The sequence below is a fragment of the Parasteatoda tepidariorum genome, chromosome 9 (genome assembly GCF_043381705.1).
Source record: "Parasteatoda tepidariorum isolate YZ-2023 chromosome 9, CAS_Ptep_4.0, whole genome shotgun sequence".
Classification (NCBI taxonomy): Eukaryota; Metazoa; Arthropoda; class Arachnida; order Araneae; family Theridiidae; genus Parasteatoda; species Parasteatoda tepidariorum.
Window position 1 is genome coordinate 61,756,874 of NC_092212.1, and position 19,747 is coordinate 61,776,620.

Consider the following 19,747-nt stretch of genomic DNA (forward strand, 5'->3'; position numbering starts at 1 on the left):
TCAATAAACTTCACAAAAACACTAAAGTCAAGACAGCAAAATGTAGCGATACACATTCGAGGTTTCGAACAAAATAACTCTTTCAATTCTTCCAAACTTAATCGAACATAAAAAAATAAATAAACATTCACTCAAAGTATTCATTTTGAAAAGTTAGTCCAAAAATTAATGTTTGAGTCTTAAAAAATGGCGAAAGTTAATTTTGGTTGGTTAGTGTCATATCCTCCATTGAATCATATCTCATGGTGTGCTTGAATAGTCTTTGCTATTTCTATGGCATTAAATGAATATAAATCTTCTTCTGTAGGGTAGTTTAAGAGGTGAAGGCCTGCAGCGACTGCAGGGCAGTTAAAAAACATGATATGGTTTGAGTTCAACATTAAGACAGTTGCCACAGTTTTGATATTTTCTAGTCCCATCTGCAGAGATTTTCATGTTTTTATGCTGTTTTGTTCTTAGTCTGATGAGAGTGGTGACTGTCTACCTGTCGATGTGAAGATTAGTTATTTGATCTTGGGCCTAAAGTTAATTTTAATTTCTATTTTAAAACTTGGCCGAAGTGTAATTTTTCCTTTTTTAAAACTTTAACATGTATTAAGTAACAAAACAATTCTAAAATAAAAATAATCAATTCAGATTGCATTCCATACTTTTTTTCAAATTTTAAATTTGAGTGGAAATATTCATACAAAATTAAGATTGTAATATTTCTTTGTGTAATAATTAAATTTTTCTGGGCCAAGTAAAAATCAGGTAATTTTAAAAAATTATATGGTACATAAAATAATGAATAGAAAATTAGTAAACAGAGAAAACAATTTTTAAAATAAATCACTTACCGGCTCTTTCAAGCGCAGATGGCAATAAAGCCCCAGCTGCTCTGACTTCATCAAACTTTGTAGAAAGAAGTTGTAACCTATTGAAATAATATCCCATGTATTATTGTAATCTTACAATACAAAAGCACTTATGGTATAAAATTGAAAGTAAAAATAGTTATGCAAATGAAATGAAACCACATATCTTGCCGGTGCTACTTTGGTCACATTGGTTGGGCAATTGAGACCTGTTCTAAAATTTAGGTTTAAGGAATGCGATAAACATAATTCCTTTATGAGTTTAATAAATAAATTATCACACTACATATTGGGACGTAAGTCTCAACTTCGATCAGCTTGACGCTCTTGATTCCCTAATTAATAGATGACATCAGTTCCAACCCTCCCACATTCAGCATAAAAATGTATTCCACGCTCATTTGCCACCATCGGTTGTAGTTTTTATTTTGGTTCCTCACAAATTTTTTTCTTCTATATCTTCATTTTGAACTTTTTCTTTTTGTGACTTATATTCAGTTTCAATTTTCCAAATTCATGCACTGTTTAAGGGTGAAATGTCTTAACACTCAAAACTTTTCATTCATTTTTTTACTTCAATTATGAAGCAATCCAAGTTGTTATTGACAGGTTCATTCATAGCTGTGTTGACATATTTTTAACAAAAATGAGTCATAATAAAAAGACATGTTTAATTTAATTCAACCAAGGAATAATTTAACCAAAATCACCTAATTTTAAAAATATTTATAATTGTACTAGTATATTTATACAGAGTATTACTATTTGCATAAACCAATTGTAAAATTTGATTAAAATTCTAAATACTACTAATAGTATACTAATATTATATGCATAAAAACTCTTGCCATTTGCATAAGAACTGTAATAATATTTTCATTAATAGACATGTTTTTTGTATTTCATCTCCCAAGAAACCAAACAATATTTTAACTTATTCACAAAATTATGAATAGATTTTTTCCAATTTCACAAATACAGAACTCCACAAAAAATTTTAGCCAACAACTGGTTTTTGTAGCTTTTTTTTAAAAAAAATTCAGCACCATATTTGAATAATTTCACAAAATTATGAGTAGATTTTTTACGAATTCATAAAAATGGATCTTTCATAAAAAGTCTGGAATAACCCTTGATAACTTGAACTTATTTTGATATCAAATTGGAATGATGATTTTTTCATAACCATGGAGACAACCAGATCCAAGACAATAACATCTTCCACAATATTCAGTAAAAAAAGTTAATTCAAACGTTTATTACATTACATAGAATATATAATTTATAAGCATTCAGAATTTCAGAATAATTTATAATTTAAAACTTTTAAAATAACCAAGCTTATTAATTTTTAGAATTAAGTTTTTAGAGACTTTAATACATTTAAGGACAGTTTGAGGCTGTTTCTGACTGGAAATCCAACGTGCTCTGCTCCCACCCTGACTTTTCAGTAATTTCAAAATTTTTACTTTTGAAGATAGAAAACAATACTTATAAATCACACTTTAATCTGCTAAAATTTAATGCACAACTTATTTTTAAATCACTCATTTGGTCATGCAAAGAAAAGACCTACTAAGTGTAGTAACACAAAATGAATTAGTGTTTTATAAGCAAAAATACTTACTTAGGAGGAGGAATTCCAGCTCTCTTGGATAAATCATGCCGCAGTCTTTCTCCGACATGTTTGTAAACATGAACTAAGGTTTGCATAGCGGTATCTCTCACCTACAAAAAAAAAATATTAATAAAATAAATAACATTCCTTTAAAACATATAATTTTATTATATTTCAACCAATAAATAAAAAGAACAATGGAATTTATAAAAGATATATTCAATAATATTTAATAAAAAATTACTTACTTGAGAATTTGGATCCCCAAGTAATTTGACTAGTGAAGGCATCAAACGTGAAATTACTATTGCAGATGAACCAAATCTACATAGAGAAAATTCATCTTTATTAGTAAAATCTGTGAAATCATAAAGTGTTATTTTAAATAAATGATAATGCGCGAATTAAAATGAAAACATATAGGTCAGTTACATAAATGCAGGGAATGCACATAAAAAGTAAATAAAAAGTAAACTTTCCATATTTATATAGATTAGTCAGCTAAAAGTTGATGTTAGCCCCATTTACTAATTCACTGTTTTTTATAAAAATCTCTTTGTAAACCACATTCTTGTTTGAAAACAAATGAAGTGTCGAGTATTTAAAATTTCAAGCTGGAAATAATTTTTAGAGAAAGCAAAGGATATTAATTTAAAAATGCTAATTTTCATCTATTTTTAATAAAGTAAATAGTAGAAGGGTGTATATGAAACAGTATTTCGGTCAACTGGCCTTTTGCCACCAATAACACATACTTTTGTCAAACTTTGAGTGATCATTCAGCTTAATATGGCTGATTTGCTGACACAATACAATAGGTGATAAGCAAGACTTCAAGAAACCACTCAGGTGAGAAATCTAACAGCATCAAATCATACGATCTCAGCAGCCCATTCTGATATTTAAAATATAAAATTCCCAACCAGGAAAAACAAAAAATTACAAAACTCAAAACGTTGCTCAACAATGAAACTAACTTTTTGGGTAGAGAGCTCAATTTCTTTTCTTTATAATAATGAATTGCCAACTGACTACCTTTCCTCTTCTTCATTCTTGAAAAACAGAAATGAAAAACAAAACTCATATTTTGAGTCAATTTTTGAATACTTAATAATAACTAGGATTTTTTTTAAAGGCATGTTTTTCTATACTTGGTTTAATTATACTTAAAAAGTTTTATACTTAAAATTAGTAATATTTAGGAAAGAAACAAAAAGCAAAACATTTACCAAATAGATAGAGTTTTCATAAAAAATAAAAATTTTAAACAACCTAATAAAATTCAAACTTAGAAAATATGAGGTTTTTATGAACAACTAAAAAAAATATTATGTAAATTTAAATTAAGAAAATAAAGCATGTTCCTATGTAACCGGTGGCACTCATCCTCCTGCGGGGCATCAGGCATTGCAGATTATTAAAGCATCTGCAGATTTTTTTCAGCTTACATTTAATACATAAAATTAACACAGAATCTAAAAATTTATTTTCATTTACTTAACAAAAAAAAAAACATAAGAAAAAAAAATAAATAAATAAAACAAGCCTAAATATTACTAAGAGAAACAGAAGAATAATTTTTATTTCCTAAACTATTATCCTTACAAAATTTGTTTGCCAATTTACAGATATATCAGAAAAAGAAAAGTGGTGATTTTCAAATATTCTAAATAAAATTTTTCAACTAGCAGGAATTTTGAAAAATAAAATATATAAAAGATAATTTCTTAAATTCTAAATTTTTTCTTTTTTTTAGGCTTCAATTATTCCATAATTCAATCAATTTTTAAATAGCATAAATTTTTTTCAATTAAAATAACACATTTTTAAACAATTTCTTAGTATGCAGTTTTTATTTAACCTATGAGTGCTAATTTTGTTGTAGACATGTTAAATTAATCCTAATATTTACAATAATAGTCTCTGTCTGACTGTGTTATAGTTTCAGACAAATTTGAATTTATGAAAATTGCATAGCTGCCAACTAGGTAAAAACAAAAATATGAACACAAAGCATGATAAGCCAATCAGAGGTAATTGTGACACAAGTATAAAACACTGAAAATTTTATGTGCAAAAAATCGATATCAAGATATCAATTTATAAACCAAACAAGTTAAATATTTAACATAATTTTTTGAACAAACATTTTTAATTAAATTACCTACTAATGGAGATAATCACACTTTTACAGTAACTAATTAAAGAAAAAACTTACTTCTTAGAAGAATCGCAATACTGGATTTTAAAATCGCATGAATGTGAATCGCGAAACTAGATTTTAAAAACATGAAAATACAAATTCCGATATTGAAGTTTTAATTCTCACAAACACGAATCTCGCTGCATTATTTTTAGATCGAGCGAAAATGAACCACAATGTGTAGTTTTTATATCACGTATAAATGTAAATATTGATGTTTGATATTATAACCGCATGAATACGAATAGTAATATTAGATTTTATAAAACAAGTGAATATGAATCCGGACATTGGGTTTAAAGAATGCATAAATACAAACCATGATATTGGATTCTTAACTTGAGTGGATCAAAATAACGATGTACAATTTTTCTATTGCGTTAATATGAATCGCAACAGATAACTTTCAAATCGGGTAAATACAAAAATCGATGATGGACATCAAAATCGGGTGAATAAAAATAGCAATATTAGCAGATTTCAGCGCAGTTCGAAATATTCAAAATAGCAAACATCAGCCAAACCAAAATAATCAAATTGGTGGCAGAATCATATGTATATAAATGTCTTATTAACGGGATTTGCAATAGCTTCAAAATTTCGTCAGATTATAAGTTTGTGATCTGAAGAAGTTCAATAACAAATGGTCTTAAGACATGTGAAATTACACTATATTCGCTGAAATAACACGTCCTGCTTCTAGTATTTAGACATAGGAAGGGTTGAAAGAAAATCAGCATAAGGAGTGAAAAGGTGCTAGCATACCAAAAAATCAATACATTTTGGCCAAAAAATCGGATCTTCGGAACAAGGCAAAAAAATCTGATCAAATACTATTTGAACAGTTGGCAGCTATGAGATTGTGCTGCAGATTGACTCTGCATGCTTTGCAACCACTCGGTAGAGAGCGTACAGTTAATATAAATATAAGTACTAATATAAATGACCCTTATCAATTAGAATTTCAGAAACAAAATTATTTTGCATTATGTCATGAAACAAATGAAATCTTTAAATTTGACTTGTAGAACTGCAGAACCAATATAACATGTCAATAGCTAAAGGTTAAACAATTATATCATTTATTTTGAAACACAGTTATAATAAACAACTTTTTTGCTTTTAACTGCCATGTAAGTTTTTTTTTAATAATATATATGATCAATTAATATAGTCTAAAAGAAACATCGGTTTGATATTTGAATAGGAAATTAAAGAAATGAAAACTTACATATCTAAGGTTTGTTGCAAAAGGACCATAACTTCTTCTCGTACTCTGAAGTTTTTATGATTGAATGCTATGCTTAATTTATCATACACATACTGAAAAAGAAAAATATATCTTTTGTGAATAATATCAAAAATAGAACTAGATAATATACAGTTAAATTCCACTTTCATAAAATGTTAAAATTAAAAACATTGGTATAATTACATTTTAGACAGGTAAAATTAATGATGTGTTCTCTTAGTTTGTAAATCCTCAAATAGGCACATAATTTCAAAACAGGAAGAAAAATTGGTAAAGTAATTGAAATAAAAAAAGAATACATTTGAAGGCCATTTTAAATGTACCTAATTCATTAGCAAATATTTTAGTTTGAATGCTGAACTTTTAACAAATATCATGTGACTGACAGAACAACAAAAGGCAACATTAGAAAAACAATATACTTTCTCAATCTAAATTATATTTAAATAGTTTTTATAGACTTTGAATATTGCACAGGGTTCTCCCTAAAAGTTAAAAAAAAACTAGGGAACTTTAAACATCGTAAATATTTATCAAAACGCGTAATATTATGCAATAACTATATTTCACCTTCAACAATTTTTAAATTACTCAAACTATTTTATGAGTATATTTCAAAAAGTAATTCTTTCTCACTATCAAAATATGAGAAAAGGAACATTTAAAGATGCTTTTTTTTAAAGGTATTTATTTAAAAAATAGCTTTAAAATTTAAAATCACTTAAGAAATGCATTTATATCCCTTCTTGAAAAAAGATACTTATCAAAATTTAACCAGTTGACAATAATCCTAACAAAGTAAAAATGCGTAATAGTAATAAGAATTAAGCCAATAAACACAGATAATTTTACCAATGTGTAATTATTGTATAAACAGTGAAATAATTTTTTTTCAAAATGGAAAACAAATAATCAGAAAATGATAACAAATTAGGAAAAGAAAAATAAATAAATTAGCAAATATTACAACTTGAAACAAAAAAAAAGTTTTAAATAATACACACTTTTAAATAAGGAAATTAGGTAGTAAGGGTCTTAAAGAAACATTTTTTTTTATATAACTTAGACAACATTCAATAATTTAGATCACACAGTCTAGATAATTTAAAGTCTATTGTAAATAAATTTTAAAAATAAATAAATAAATTTTTACAACACTTAGAATTTTATTATTCAACCACAAGTTGGCGGGAGCAAAGTGAGTCTAAAGCGAACAGGTAGAGTTTATTCAAGCGATTTAGGAGGGAAAGGCAAAGAAAGTTGAAGAGAATCTGGAGAAAGTGAATATAGACAACCTATATTTGGCAAGAAGAAATTGTAAAAAATAATCAATAAAAAAATCTGATTTATTTAAAGAGCTTTCTATCCTAATGAACCCAAGAATTGGAATGAGATACCAGTTTGGAATGCTTGCCAAAAAAATATGCATGTATTTTAAACACTTTCTCACCAATAAAATTTAATAAAAAGTGAACTCTTCTACTAATTTTTCCTACCACCTTGTCATGGTTAAATAAAAATTAAATTTTATCAGTGTTGCTGCTTATATCTTAACACTTAACATTGCCACTTAACATTGCCACTTTACTAACACTTAACATGCTACTCTAGTCTCAAGCTGGAGCGATATAGATAGTAAACTTGTGAATGTACTTTTAACAAGAAATAATTTAGAAATTAAAAATGAATTTACTAACAAAATCAAACAATTAAAAATATAAAACTGACTGATTTACAGAAGAATGTTAGAAATAAATTTCATTTATCCCTCTTTTTTTTATTTTGAATGAAATAAAATGCTTTTAATATTACTTATTTCCAATAATAATAACATATTTTTTTGAACACAAAATTAAATCTGCTTGAAAAAATTATGACTATACAAGGCACCTAAAAAATTGTAGAGACAAAGGGAAGGGTAGGTAAGGACTAAAAAATCAAAAAGCTTATATAACCAGAAATGTTATCAAACTCCTTCATGCAGTGATGGATTTTGAATGTTGGATCAGTTCAGTCCCTGCCCAGATCATTTTATTTATCAATCCACAATTTCTTTCTGAAGAGATCGTTCGAAGCTATCCTGTTGTGATCCTGTGGAGTTGGCAAATTTTGTAATAAAACTCATCTGCATTGTTGATGCTGTCAATGCTTTGTTGGTGGCCAACCATTTAATTCGAGAAACTTAAATACTGGATGGAGCATAATAAACTGTACCCATTTAAAGGGCAATAATTTTCAATAAATGTTTGGTTGGAAACTTTCAATAAAATGTGCACTTTCTTCACAGCAAATAATTTAGTGATTCAGTTTTCATAAGTAGAAATGCCCTTTAACATGTTTCAAAGGCTAGAAGTTATTATAAATACTCATTTATTTCTAAGCATATTTGACATACCTGAGGAGAAGAAACTGGATTCATTAGTTTTAACATCAGGCCCTTAGCTTGCAATCGAACCTAGAAAAATTGTTCAAAAATCTGTATCAAAATAAAGCAATGTTGAAAATATTTAAAGTATCATAACAAATTTCAAAGCATTAAACATAAGGACAAGTTTCTACTGATATAGTTTCTACTTCTATTGAGAAATTTCTATTAATAGACTTTTATTGAATAAAATATAAAAACAAATAATAATAAAAGAAATTAAAAAATTATCCTGATTGAAGATAAATACTCAAAAAGATTAATACATAATAAAAAGATACAACCAAATGATAACATTAATAGGAAACTATATAAAAATTGCAAACCTATAGTATATTTCAAAATCAACCCTGCTCATAAAATTCAAACAAATTGACACTAAGCTTTGAATGTACTCAGAAACTAAAATTACAAGCATAAATATCAAAAAGAGAAATAGTATTTTAGTAGTCTTAAATACAAAAAATGTTACTCAAATTAATCCCAACAAGAATTAATTGTTTTTTTCTTTATTATAAATTTTCTTTAAAAAATACATAGTAGAAAAATATCTTAGAAATGAATTTCAGCTACATGAATATATATAACAAAGAAAGGTGTGAGGTAAAGTAATTATAAGTTTTAACATAAACTATCAAAGTAATAGTGATTTAGATAACAAAAAAAAATTCCAATTTATACAATGAGTTTATATTTAATGTATGAAAATTTTAAAGGACAGCTACAACTTGTTAACTGTTACAAAAATCTTTTGTATTTTAATAAAAAAATTTCCCCTGTCATCAGTTTAAGGTTGATTTTCACAGCAAAAATATTTTGCCAAATTATAAATAGACTTAGTATTTAATTTTAGAACAATATGAAATACTCAAAATTGTCTAAAATAATCAAAGATGAAACCACCAATCGTTTTTTGATTGCTAAAAACAGATGACTAATTATACCAAAGCTTACATTTGGATTTGCATTACAAAAAGTGAATGTTATCTTTATTGAATTATCTTCTAATAGACAATTAATTATAAACAGACAAAAGAAATTTTTAAACAGTACCTGATCTTTACCATCTCCAAGCCTATCTACAGTAGCAGGGAATACTGCAAATATATAATAGTTTTAATAAGTAACATAGATTATTGTTATTTAAATCAATTTCTATAACAGTTATTTAACTTATTTGAAAAATAATACATTAAAAGATATAAGGAAACAAACATTTCACTCTTTCTTAAATTTCTCTCTAACATTAGTAAAATATTTTAAACAGTTATGAAAATAAAAAATGGAAAAAAACATTAGGAAGTCCACTGAAAAATTAGGAAAAAAACTTTTCCATATCGCAGCACTTCAAACAAAAAGGTATAATCAGGGTATCTGCTAAATTTTAGATTTTCAAATCCAGGACTTTTCATAACTCTCCATGACTAATTCCAAACATTTTTTATGACTTAACGAAGCTACTATTTTCTTCAACAAAAACACAACAAATTTTTAAAAAAAGCTTTATAATAACATTAATTGAAATGATAGGTATAACCAAAACTATTATACTCTGCATCCTTATATTTATAGATTTTAAATTTAAAAAAACAGAGTTAAGAATTAGTTGAAGCAATAAAATAGCTAGAAAAAATTCAAAAGCAATTTTCTTCTTCTTTTTTCTGCAGATTTATATTCTGCAGAAAATATATATAGATAATTTTCTTGTTCATCAGAAAGGAAAGAAATATTCCTGATTTTTCTGTTCTCATTTTGGAATTTAAAAAAATTCACCAATGACTGGCCTGTTTCAGCTAGAATTTTAAAAGATAATTGACTCTAGAAATGTTTTTTCCTTCAACTTTTGAAAAAACATCATAATTTTTAAAGAACATGATAAAAACATTTTATATTTTAATAAAATATGACTGTGAGGGTGGATTTTGCTACAAATTCCGATATTCGGAACACCATGAAATTGGGGTGGGGGGAGTAACGTCCATTTTAAAAATTAGATTTTCAGGCAACCTAAATCCATGTCTTTTCATGATTTTTTTAAAAAAATAGTTAAAATCAAGACATTTCATGACAAATTTTGTTCAATACCGAAATTCATGACTTTTCAGGTGCGCAGATAACCTATATAATGTTCTGACTCGCTTAATTATTATAACTACTAATTTAAAACACTTTCTAAAACTTAGTTACTTTGAACAAGCTAAATATTTCTTCTTCAAAGAAATACACCTATAATATTTGGGGGGAATACACCTATATAGTTGCTATTCAGTAAAAGAGGATAGATAACTAGAAAATAACAGCTAAAATATTTTTTTTAAAATTCAAATTAACTTGTTAACTCAAAAGTTTAAGGACCTTGGGAGCAACAAATCACAGATATATAAATAATAATAAACAGCAGAACATGGCTTTCAAAAAAATGGAAATTGAATTACAATGAATTTACATATCTGTATTGAATCTTTGTAATTCACCAATCAGTCAATAAAGATTTGATCAGTCAATAAAGACAATGTAGATTTCATTTTGAATAATGATGTTCAAATCAAATACAATATCTGAAGATAACGTAAAATGATGTTTACATACGAAATTAGAAGATAATCTAAAACAATGATCAAATACAAACAAATACTACTGCACTAAATGGTATCAACTAAACTATAGAACAAAGGTGAGGTTAATAAGACATGCAAATAGGAGTTGTGATACAGCATCGAAAATGTATGTTATGTGCACAATTCGCAAATAATCCAAACATAACTTGTCATATAACTGATAATATAAAGTTAAAGAGTGAAAAACCTCTTCAAAATGCATTTTTCATGCTCTTGTGCAAAGTTTTGAAAAATTACCAAATAGAGAGAAGAAAAAAATTTGGCACTCATAATTTCTGTATATTAGTTTATAATCTAATTAAATTTTTAAAAAATAGCAAACGAGAGAAAACTTTTTTAATTCATTTAGATGCAGAACGAATAACAATTTTTTTTCTCTTATCACCTATGTTTGTAGTCTATCATCAATAATTCAATTACTTGCTCTTTATTATCTAACATAATTAGTTTAGTAACCAAATTTATAAGCCTATAAAAATACATCAAATGAATTTTAATTGGATAAATAAAATAAAAAACATAGTCTGAAAAGAAAAAAAAGTTACTTTAAAATTTATTTTAGTTATTAAGTTTTAACCACCAAATATTTAATTTAATTAATTTAATTAATTTATTTAAGAAAATCATATAATTAATTGTGAGTATTGAAATAAAATTTTTGTACTGGACAAAGTAATTTAATGCAGAAATAATCTAATAAAAAGGCATAGAAAAAAATTAATGCTTTTAACAATTATATTGTGTTTTCACTCTGGGAAAAATAATTAACGAAGCAAAAAGCTTAGTGTTAGCAATTAGAAGCTGATATCTATAGATTAGGAAATACAGCACTAATAAGCTAATTTGATTCAAATTATTAAAATGTTACAATTTCTTTTCAACTAAAAATAAGGTTAAAAAAAATTATAGCAAAATATATTATTTAATGACAAAGTTTACTGAGATAAAATAAGAATCAAATAATTATAGACACAAATATGTTTGTGGATTGCTTTAAAAAAAAACATCAGAATGCATATTTACTTGTGGATATATAAGGCTTAAAATCTTCTTTCATTTCTTCAGCTAAAATCGTCATGATTTCAATTCCATTTTGTGCAACCTATAATAATGAAATATATATGAGAAACAGTGCTTGAGTGGTAAATTTTCTGTGGGATAATTCTGAAAATCCTAACGTTGTGAGCATTTTTTTTTAACAATTTGTGGAACTTGAATCGAAAAAATTTTTTTTAACTACATATGATTTAAAATTTTTTAAATTATAAACAATCTTAAGTAAGGCTTTTCCTATTTAATTTAAATTCCTAACACAATTAAATGTTAAATGAAGAACAATTACTAATATGCAAAAATAATAACTGAGGTTTTGTATTGTATCTTTGGCATGTGGCTATGTTAATTCGTGTGAAATATGCATGTACCAATGCACAAAAAATGATATTCCACACTGAATTAATTAAATTTTAATTGAATTAAATAAATAAAACTAAATTAATTCAATTGATAAAAAAAAATTAAAAAATGAGATTTTGTCTAAACACCAGCCATACTATTTCCATTACAGCCCTGGTGCAACAGTATGTTATAGTGCAAAGAGCAAAAAGAAAAAGAAAGAAAAACTTAGGAATGGGACATTTTACTGACAACATTTTTAAAATTTTCATATTTTTTAACCTCTGACTGAATTATTCCAAAGAAAAAACTAACAAAAATATTTCTTAAATTAATAATAACTGTTGATCATGTTTAGTAAAGCATGGAGCACCATGAGTCAAATACTATAGAAGGACTAATAAGCATCATAGAAAAATTGTTTATTTTGAAAAACTTGTCAAATAATTTTAACTTGACACACAGATACGACACAAAACTAATTACTTAAAGATTTATGAAACTAAATTGAACAGAAAAAAAATAAAGGAACAAAATATGTATAATTGTTATACACTATTTTTGGAAATAAGCTGTAGTAATATATTTAAAGTTAATCTACACTAAGACTTATTATTTTTTTCATTGAAATTTAATAGTTTATAATTTTCTTCTAAAGAAATTCACAATCACTTAAAAATAATAAATCTAGAGAAATAAGTTACTAAACTTCATAAAGTTAAATAAATACTAAATACATAATGAAAGTAAAGCAATGATAATGCAAACAAAACTTTCATATAACAATAAAGCTTTTTACAATATTCCTTTTATATATCATTGCAATGATTATATTCTATGAATAATTCAACTTATTTTCTGAAGTCCTACAAGATATCACATACCATATTTTTTAAAAGATTTTATCATCACATTTGCATGGTATTAATTTCTTTAAATAAATCCAGAATGATTTAATACACAAAGTCAATCTGTTTTAAACTGATAGTGAATATCAAAAATTCATCAGAATATGAACAAGAGAATATCAGAAGACTGATGAAAATTACTTGAGAGTGAAACAGAAAAACTCAACAAGCAATTTGAAGACTTCACATTTTATCTAAAACTTATGTGCATCATATTAAAAGGTGGCATAATAAATTTTGTATTTCTTTTTTTTTTTTTTTTTTTTTTTNTTTTTTTTTTTTTTTTTTTTTTTTTTTTTTTTTTTTTTTTGTAACAAATGTGAAGAGTCACTCATACACCTAATGCATAAATAAATCCACTATTTTGATTTTTAAAAATGAGGGATCCATTTCAACTTGCGTATCCAAAAATATATAGTGATTTATATGCTATTAAGCACTGGCTTAAAATTTAAAACCTGTTATGTAGAACTATAGAAATTTTTAAGAATCCATAAATGCAAACTAGCAAAATCCCATCATTTAAAATCTATATAGTGAATCTAACACAGTTGTAAGGTAATAATGAAAAACAAATTGTTTCATTACAATAAATAGGGTCAGGAGGGGTAAAGTAGGTTCATGGGGTAAAGTGGAGATATGCTAAAAAACACAGATTTTCTCCTTTTAAATTGATGTTATTCATTTAATACTTTTAGAGACTGGGATTGAGGCAAGCCTTTTTATTTCAGTTTTAGAAAATTATAAAAAGTTTAATGTTTACAAACTATCTGTTTATGATCAACTTATACAGTATGTCAGTTTAAGCTGCTGCTGAATTTTCGTCCAACATTGTTAAAAACTGGCAAAAAGTTTTAATTTTAGTTCAAACTGGCAGAGGGAACAGGTCTACATAGAAAATTGCAAATAAATTTCAAAATTCTATTTATTATGAATTGTTTTATGAGGTTGGGGAAAGTGGTTATACGGTTAGGATCAGCGAAATATGAAAGGAATATTTTTTTCTTTACTTCTGTGTTAGCTTTAGTAAGTATCTAATGCTTTATATTTTGTAATGAAATAGCTAAAAAAATAATTTGTCAGTTTGATTATAGTAATTTTAACACTAATGAATAAAACTTTTAAAATTCTATTTTTTAGAGAGTAGAATGATAATAAAAATATAAGAGACATATTAAAACAATTTTTAGAAAATCACCGAAATTACATAAGGGAACAACTTAGTGAGTATATTTAAAGATGTAGATAAGTTTCCCCTCGAAATTCTGCCTTCATATCAGTTTTTCTCATGAAAATAAAACAATTTCTTTGAAATAATTAAATTAAATAAATAAAAAACATGTCTGCTATAAATAGTAAAAGCACTTTAAAGTACCCAATTGATATTAATTTTTAAACTCTCATTTATATTTTAAATATACCAAATACTATTACACTTTCCATGCCTTTTGATGAAATTGTGTTGAGTTCAGAAAAATATACTGCACCTGAAGTGCAATCAAATTTTGATGGCCGTGAAGATAAACTTTTTAATTTAATACACAAAAAAAATCAGTTATAAGTATTTTTTTTTTAAATATAATCAAGATACATTTAAGATAATTTTCCTTTTTCAAACAATATTTACTTACATGTTATTAACATATATCTTATCATACATGTTTACTTATTGTTAAACAATATATACATGTGTTTCTTTATTGAAATATAGGTACTTTTCCATTAGCCAGGCGCAAATGGCGGCAATTGTGAACCAAACGTGAACAAAACGATAAGCGAAGCGAATGACAAAACAGTTAACGGAATAAATGTCAAAAACGTTCAACTATAAACAAGTATTTATTAATAGTAAGTAAAACAAGTTCAACTATAAACAAATATTAATGAAATGTAAACAAAGCAGTTTTACCCAAAAAGAATGCTTTGTTTTGAATGAATTCAGAGAATAGAGTCCCCAAACTAACATTCCCCTTATGGTTGTAAGAAATTTGGCAGAATTCTACATAATTTGGCAATTTTTCGCTTGCGCCCGGCTAAAGGAGAAGTACCAAAATATATACAATTTTTGAACTATACCCACTTTACCCCACTCTAGTGTAAATTGGATATATCAAAACATGTTCTTATAATGGATATATCGTTTTTTAAATTGTGTATATCTGCAGTTCTTCATGTCATTACTATAGGGAAACAATCAAACAAAACATAAATTATGCTTTAGTCAATATGAATCCAATGCATCAAAATTTTCAGCAAAATAAAATTAATGGTTTGGTTTTAAAGTATTCTTTATGGAGAAAAATTTTTTTAAAAAGGCTTGATTTAAGACTACTTTACCCCACCTGATCCTAAGAAAAATATTAATTAAATAATGATAAAACTTACTTTAAAGTTGCTATTACTTAACCAAGATGACACACTGTCGATGAAGAATCCAATCTCTTCAAAATCTTGCAAACAAGAAGGATTTTTTAGGCAGCTCAAAATATCACTTCCCAATTGGATTCTTTTTTTAATATCTTGAGTGGTAAGTAAAGGAACAATTTGCTGTAAGCTGCCAGCCATAATGAATTTTGAGGAGAAATATCACTTAAAATTTAATATCATACTATTCCAAACACTAGAATGAAAATAAATATTAATTAATGACAACCGGAATTATTTAAATACAAGACAATAACAAATCTGAAGGTTAAGAAGAAAGAACTCAAAATGTGGCATTAATAATTTAATTAAAATCTGTTTATAATTAAAATCCAAATCTCCTTTTCTACATTTCTTACTCATACCTAGTAGAAAATTATTGACAGTGCAATGAAATTAAGAATTAGTAAAAATGGTACTTATGTCGGGGGAGGGGAGATATAAAAATCTATTAATAAGGTATCGTTTTCAGTACCACGATTCTAAAAACATGTTAGAAGAAAATTTATAGTTTTACATTCACTCAAACATTTGTGAATATTTAAGCTTTCTGGGGATTCCACAATAGATGAAGAACTTGTAAGTTATTTGGGTAAAAATCCACGTAAGCAGGGAATTTTCGGAAAATGACCCTAAATCTACACAATCAAAAATTTAATAGATTTTAAATAATCAGGGGTGATTGTGGGCCCAACTCAAAAATGCTGAAAATTTCTTGAGTAAAATTATTAATGACGTATTTCAAATAATTAATGTCTTTATAAATTTAAATCATTGATATATTTTCAAAACATGAAATTCTAAATAAATTATATGTGGTAATTTTATTTAATGAATTTATCTATAAATTTATTTGTATCTCTAATCACATTTATTATTCTACCAAAAAAATATTTACAAATGAAAGAGATGCGAAGTACAAATTCTAGTTCTAGTATTTTATTAAAATATACAATAATTTTTCTACATAAATGTGATCGATGTTTTCACTAAACTTCTGAACCTTGGATTTCCGGATCATGGTTTGTGAAAAATCCGGAACACAATTATTCATTTCTGAAAATTATATGATTTAGTTATTATGAAGAAGAAAAAAAAATTTATTTGGACTTAGGAGTTCTTGGATTGTTATGAAGCTTTTAAATTTGTATTCCCTTAATACTTAAAAAAAATAGTCAAGAACTTGATACGCAAGGCGAAATTTATGATAGCGTAGTTAGTACTAAAGCGAAATGCTGAAGTATTATAAGTAGTCAATGCTATATCTGTTTAGTAATATTTTTATGCGTATTTTAATTAATTGTTTTATATTAAGGTACATACATTCCTTCAATAACTTTAACTTGGTATTTTTTCCATAATTTTGAAATTTTACCCCCAAGAATTAAATATTTTTTTATAGTTAAATTATTTATTTTGTTTAATTTATTAATAGTTAAATTATTTGTTAAAATAGTTTTGAAACTGAGATTTCATGCAGAAATGCATCGGTATTGCACTTAATACTACATCGCATTGTAAAAAAGCTTCATATTATTAAAAAAAAAAAATTTTTCTAAATAATTAAAATCTATTCATCATTGTACTTATATAGACTATAATATAACATTAAGGGGACACTTCAGGTTCAAAATGATTTTTTTTAAATATCAACCAATTTTAATGAAAATTTCATAGATTGTGAATAAAGCATTTAGAAAGATATTCCCAAAATTTGAAGCAAAAATATTAATTTGTTGAAAAGTTATAATTTTTTTAATAATTTATCCGCAAGTTAAATTACTAAATGTTCCAATATTTCAAAATGTTTCCCGCGCATGAGTTTTTATCGTAGCTGTATGAAACTCATTTATATTACAGTTTGAATAAGTATAAATAAAATTGGATATGTTTGAACAACTTAGCACTTAATTTTAAACAAATAAAAAATCAAAATATCATAGTCTTTATATAATTTTTAAAAATTGAAATTTAAATAACAATTTAAAGTAATTTAAAAAATATTCAGTGAGTATTCAGCTTTTATTTATATCACATTGGTTACGGAACATTAGACCAATCATATATATGAGAAAAAAATAAAGATTTATTCAAAACTCATGCGCAAGGAACTGTTCGAAGTTTGAATATTATCGTAAAAAACAACATTGAGAAAAAACAGTTTAACTATAAAAACAGACAGTTTACATAACCTTGTTTACAAATCTTGAAATGCTTATAACTTTGCAAAAAATGAATGAAATTGAAAATTTTTTCTTTTAAATTGTAGCTAGATATAAGTATTATTTTTTGAAACAAAAATTGAAAAAAGTATAATTTGGTCGATTTTTGGGTTTTCCATCGTGAAGTGTCCCCTTAAGCATGTTTGTTCCTACTTTAGGTGCAATTTAACATTTGAAATATTTATATTATTTTTACTTAGTTAAAACTTAAATTATTACGTATGTTGACCTAAAACTATTAGCTCCCTGGCAGTATAATTCGTATTTTGTTTTATCTTATTGTGAATTAAGACAGTAAAATGGAAATTCGGAACTGTAAAATATTTTTTCGCTATATTCCTTTATACTTCAGTAATGAAGAGGTTAAATATATTAAGTGTAGTATATTAGACACCTATTACCACCATGTCCAGCAACCGCAATACAAGTAGTAGTTACCTATTAACCAAACTAATTAAGCATCAAAAATTATTTGACAGTTTTTTTTTTTTTAATCCTACCCCCCAAAACATATAAATACAGAAAAATTTCTTAACATAGCTGTCAATGCTTCCACATTTTGCAAAAGATATTTTTAAATATGAAATAATATCAGAGTTAAAGATTTCAAAATTGATTTCACATTTAAAGTAATTCATACCAGCATAGAGAAGAAAGTTAATTCATATAAAAAGCTTTATATCAATTTAAATTTTAAATACTGACAAAACTTAAAAAATTTTGCCTATAACTGCGAATTCAATACTTATTTCCCTAAAACTTTGAAAAATCAACCCAAGTACAAAAGTTGACATCTATGAAATCATATACATTAGGTGTACATATTAGGGCTTTGAATGTTTAGTATTTCCTAGATAAGTTAACTATTTTAATAGTGAACTAGAATAACAGCTTTAAGCAATTTAACTTTCTCAACCAAATAAATTGATTATGGATAAGAAAAGTTCATTACATTGTTGCCAAAGAAATCAATTAGTCTAAAACATTTCCAATTAAGAATAAAAGCGTGAAATTAAATAAATGATAAAGAGATTTTGTACTTTTTTTAAAAAATAGTGTGCAGTGTTTTGCTTAGGAGTGCAGAATATGTCATATTGTGCAAACGAGGTTCCAAGAATTCAAGCAGCCCCAGGGAGATTTTAATTTTGATTAAATAAAAAATTGCCTGGTTTTGCCTTCAAATGTAGTCCCTTTCTTTTATGTTTTTTTTTTAAATAATTTCTTACGTTCCACTACCTGGCTGTCATCAAAAATGCTGTGACTTTATTAGCACACATATCAATATTCAAATCTTCCCAATCTTTAAATTGTTAATTTGTAAATAAACAAAAATTGTTCAGTATTTATAAAAGGATATAAATTACCTATAACACTTTCATAAAATCTTAGGTTTGTCAGATTATAGTCACTATGAGAATTGCAATACTTTAGCTATACTCTGAGGACTTTCTAATAATTTTACAAAATAAAATATGGTGTCATATTTATTAAACTCTTAATATCTCCTGTTATTATTAAACGAGTACAGCACCGCTTTTAGAGGCATTTGTTAATTGTAAACTAGAATAATATGATCTCAATCAAATATAGAAAAAATAATTCCCTTAAACACTTATGTTTTTGTAGGAAAGAGGTCTAAACATTAATGTTTCAAGTTTGGAACAAGACAGACATTAATTTCATAAATGGAGGGGAAAAAAATATTTATTAAATACACACTATTTTAATTAATGTAAGCACAATTAGTTAAATATTTATCATTTCATACAAATCAAATAATTTAAGTTCCATTTTAAAAATATCGTAAAGTATTTGTATAAAAATA

The 19,747-nt window shown here is 25.8% G+C and overlaps 1 protein-coding gene across 22 annotated transcripts in view; it reads right to left on the reverse strand.

Annotated features, from left to right (window-relative positions):
* Positions 1–19,747, reverse strand: part of LOC107450600 (chromosome bows) — a 190,303-nt gene that overhangs the window by 119,759 nt on the left and 50,797 nt on the right. For all 22 annotated transcript variants that reach the window (XM_071184999.1, XM_071185016.1, XM_071185008.1 and 19 more), the window contains exons 2-9: positions 15,662–15,896; positions 11,997–12,075; positions 9,409–9,452; positions 8,326–8,385; positions 5,910–6,001; positions 2,724–2,799; positions 2,485–2,585; positions 840–916 (exon numbers count right to left, since the gene is read on the reverse strand). In XM_071184999.1, coding sequence (XP_071041100.1) covers positions 840–916; positions 2,485–2,585; positions 2,724–2,799; positions 5,910–6,001; positions 8,326–8,385; positions 9,409–9,452; positions 11,997–12,075; positions 15,662–15,841 — 709 coding nt within the window. In that variant the 5' untranslated portion in view covers positions 15,842–15,896. The remainder of the gene's footprint in view (positions 1–839; positions 917–2,484; positions 2,586–2,723; positions 2,800–5,909; positions 6,002–8,325; positions 8,386–9,408; positions 9,453–11,996; positions 12,076–15,661; positions 15,897–19,747) is intronic.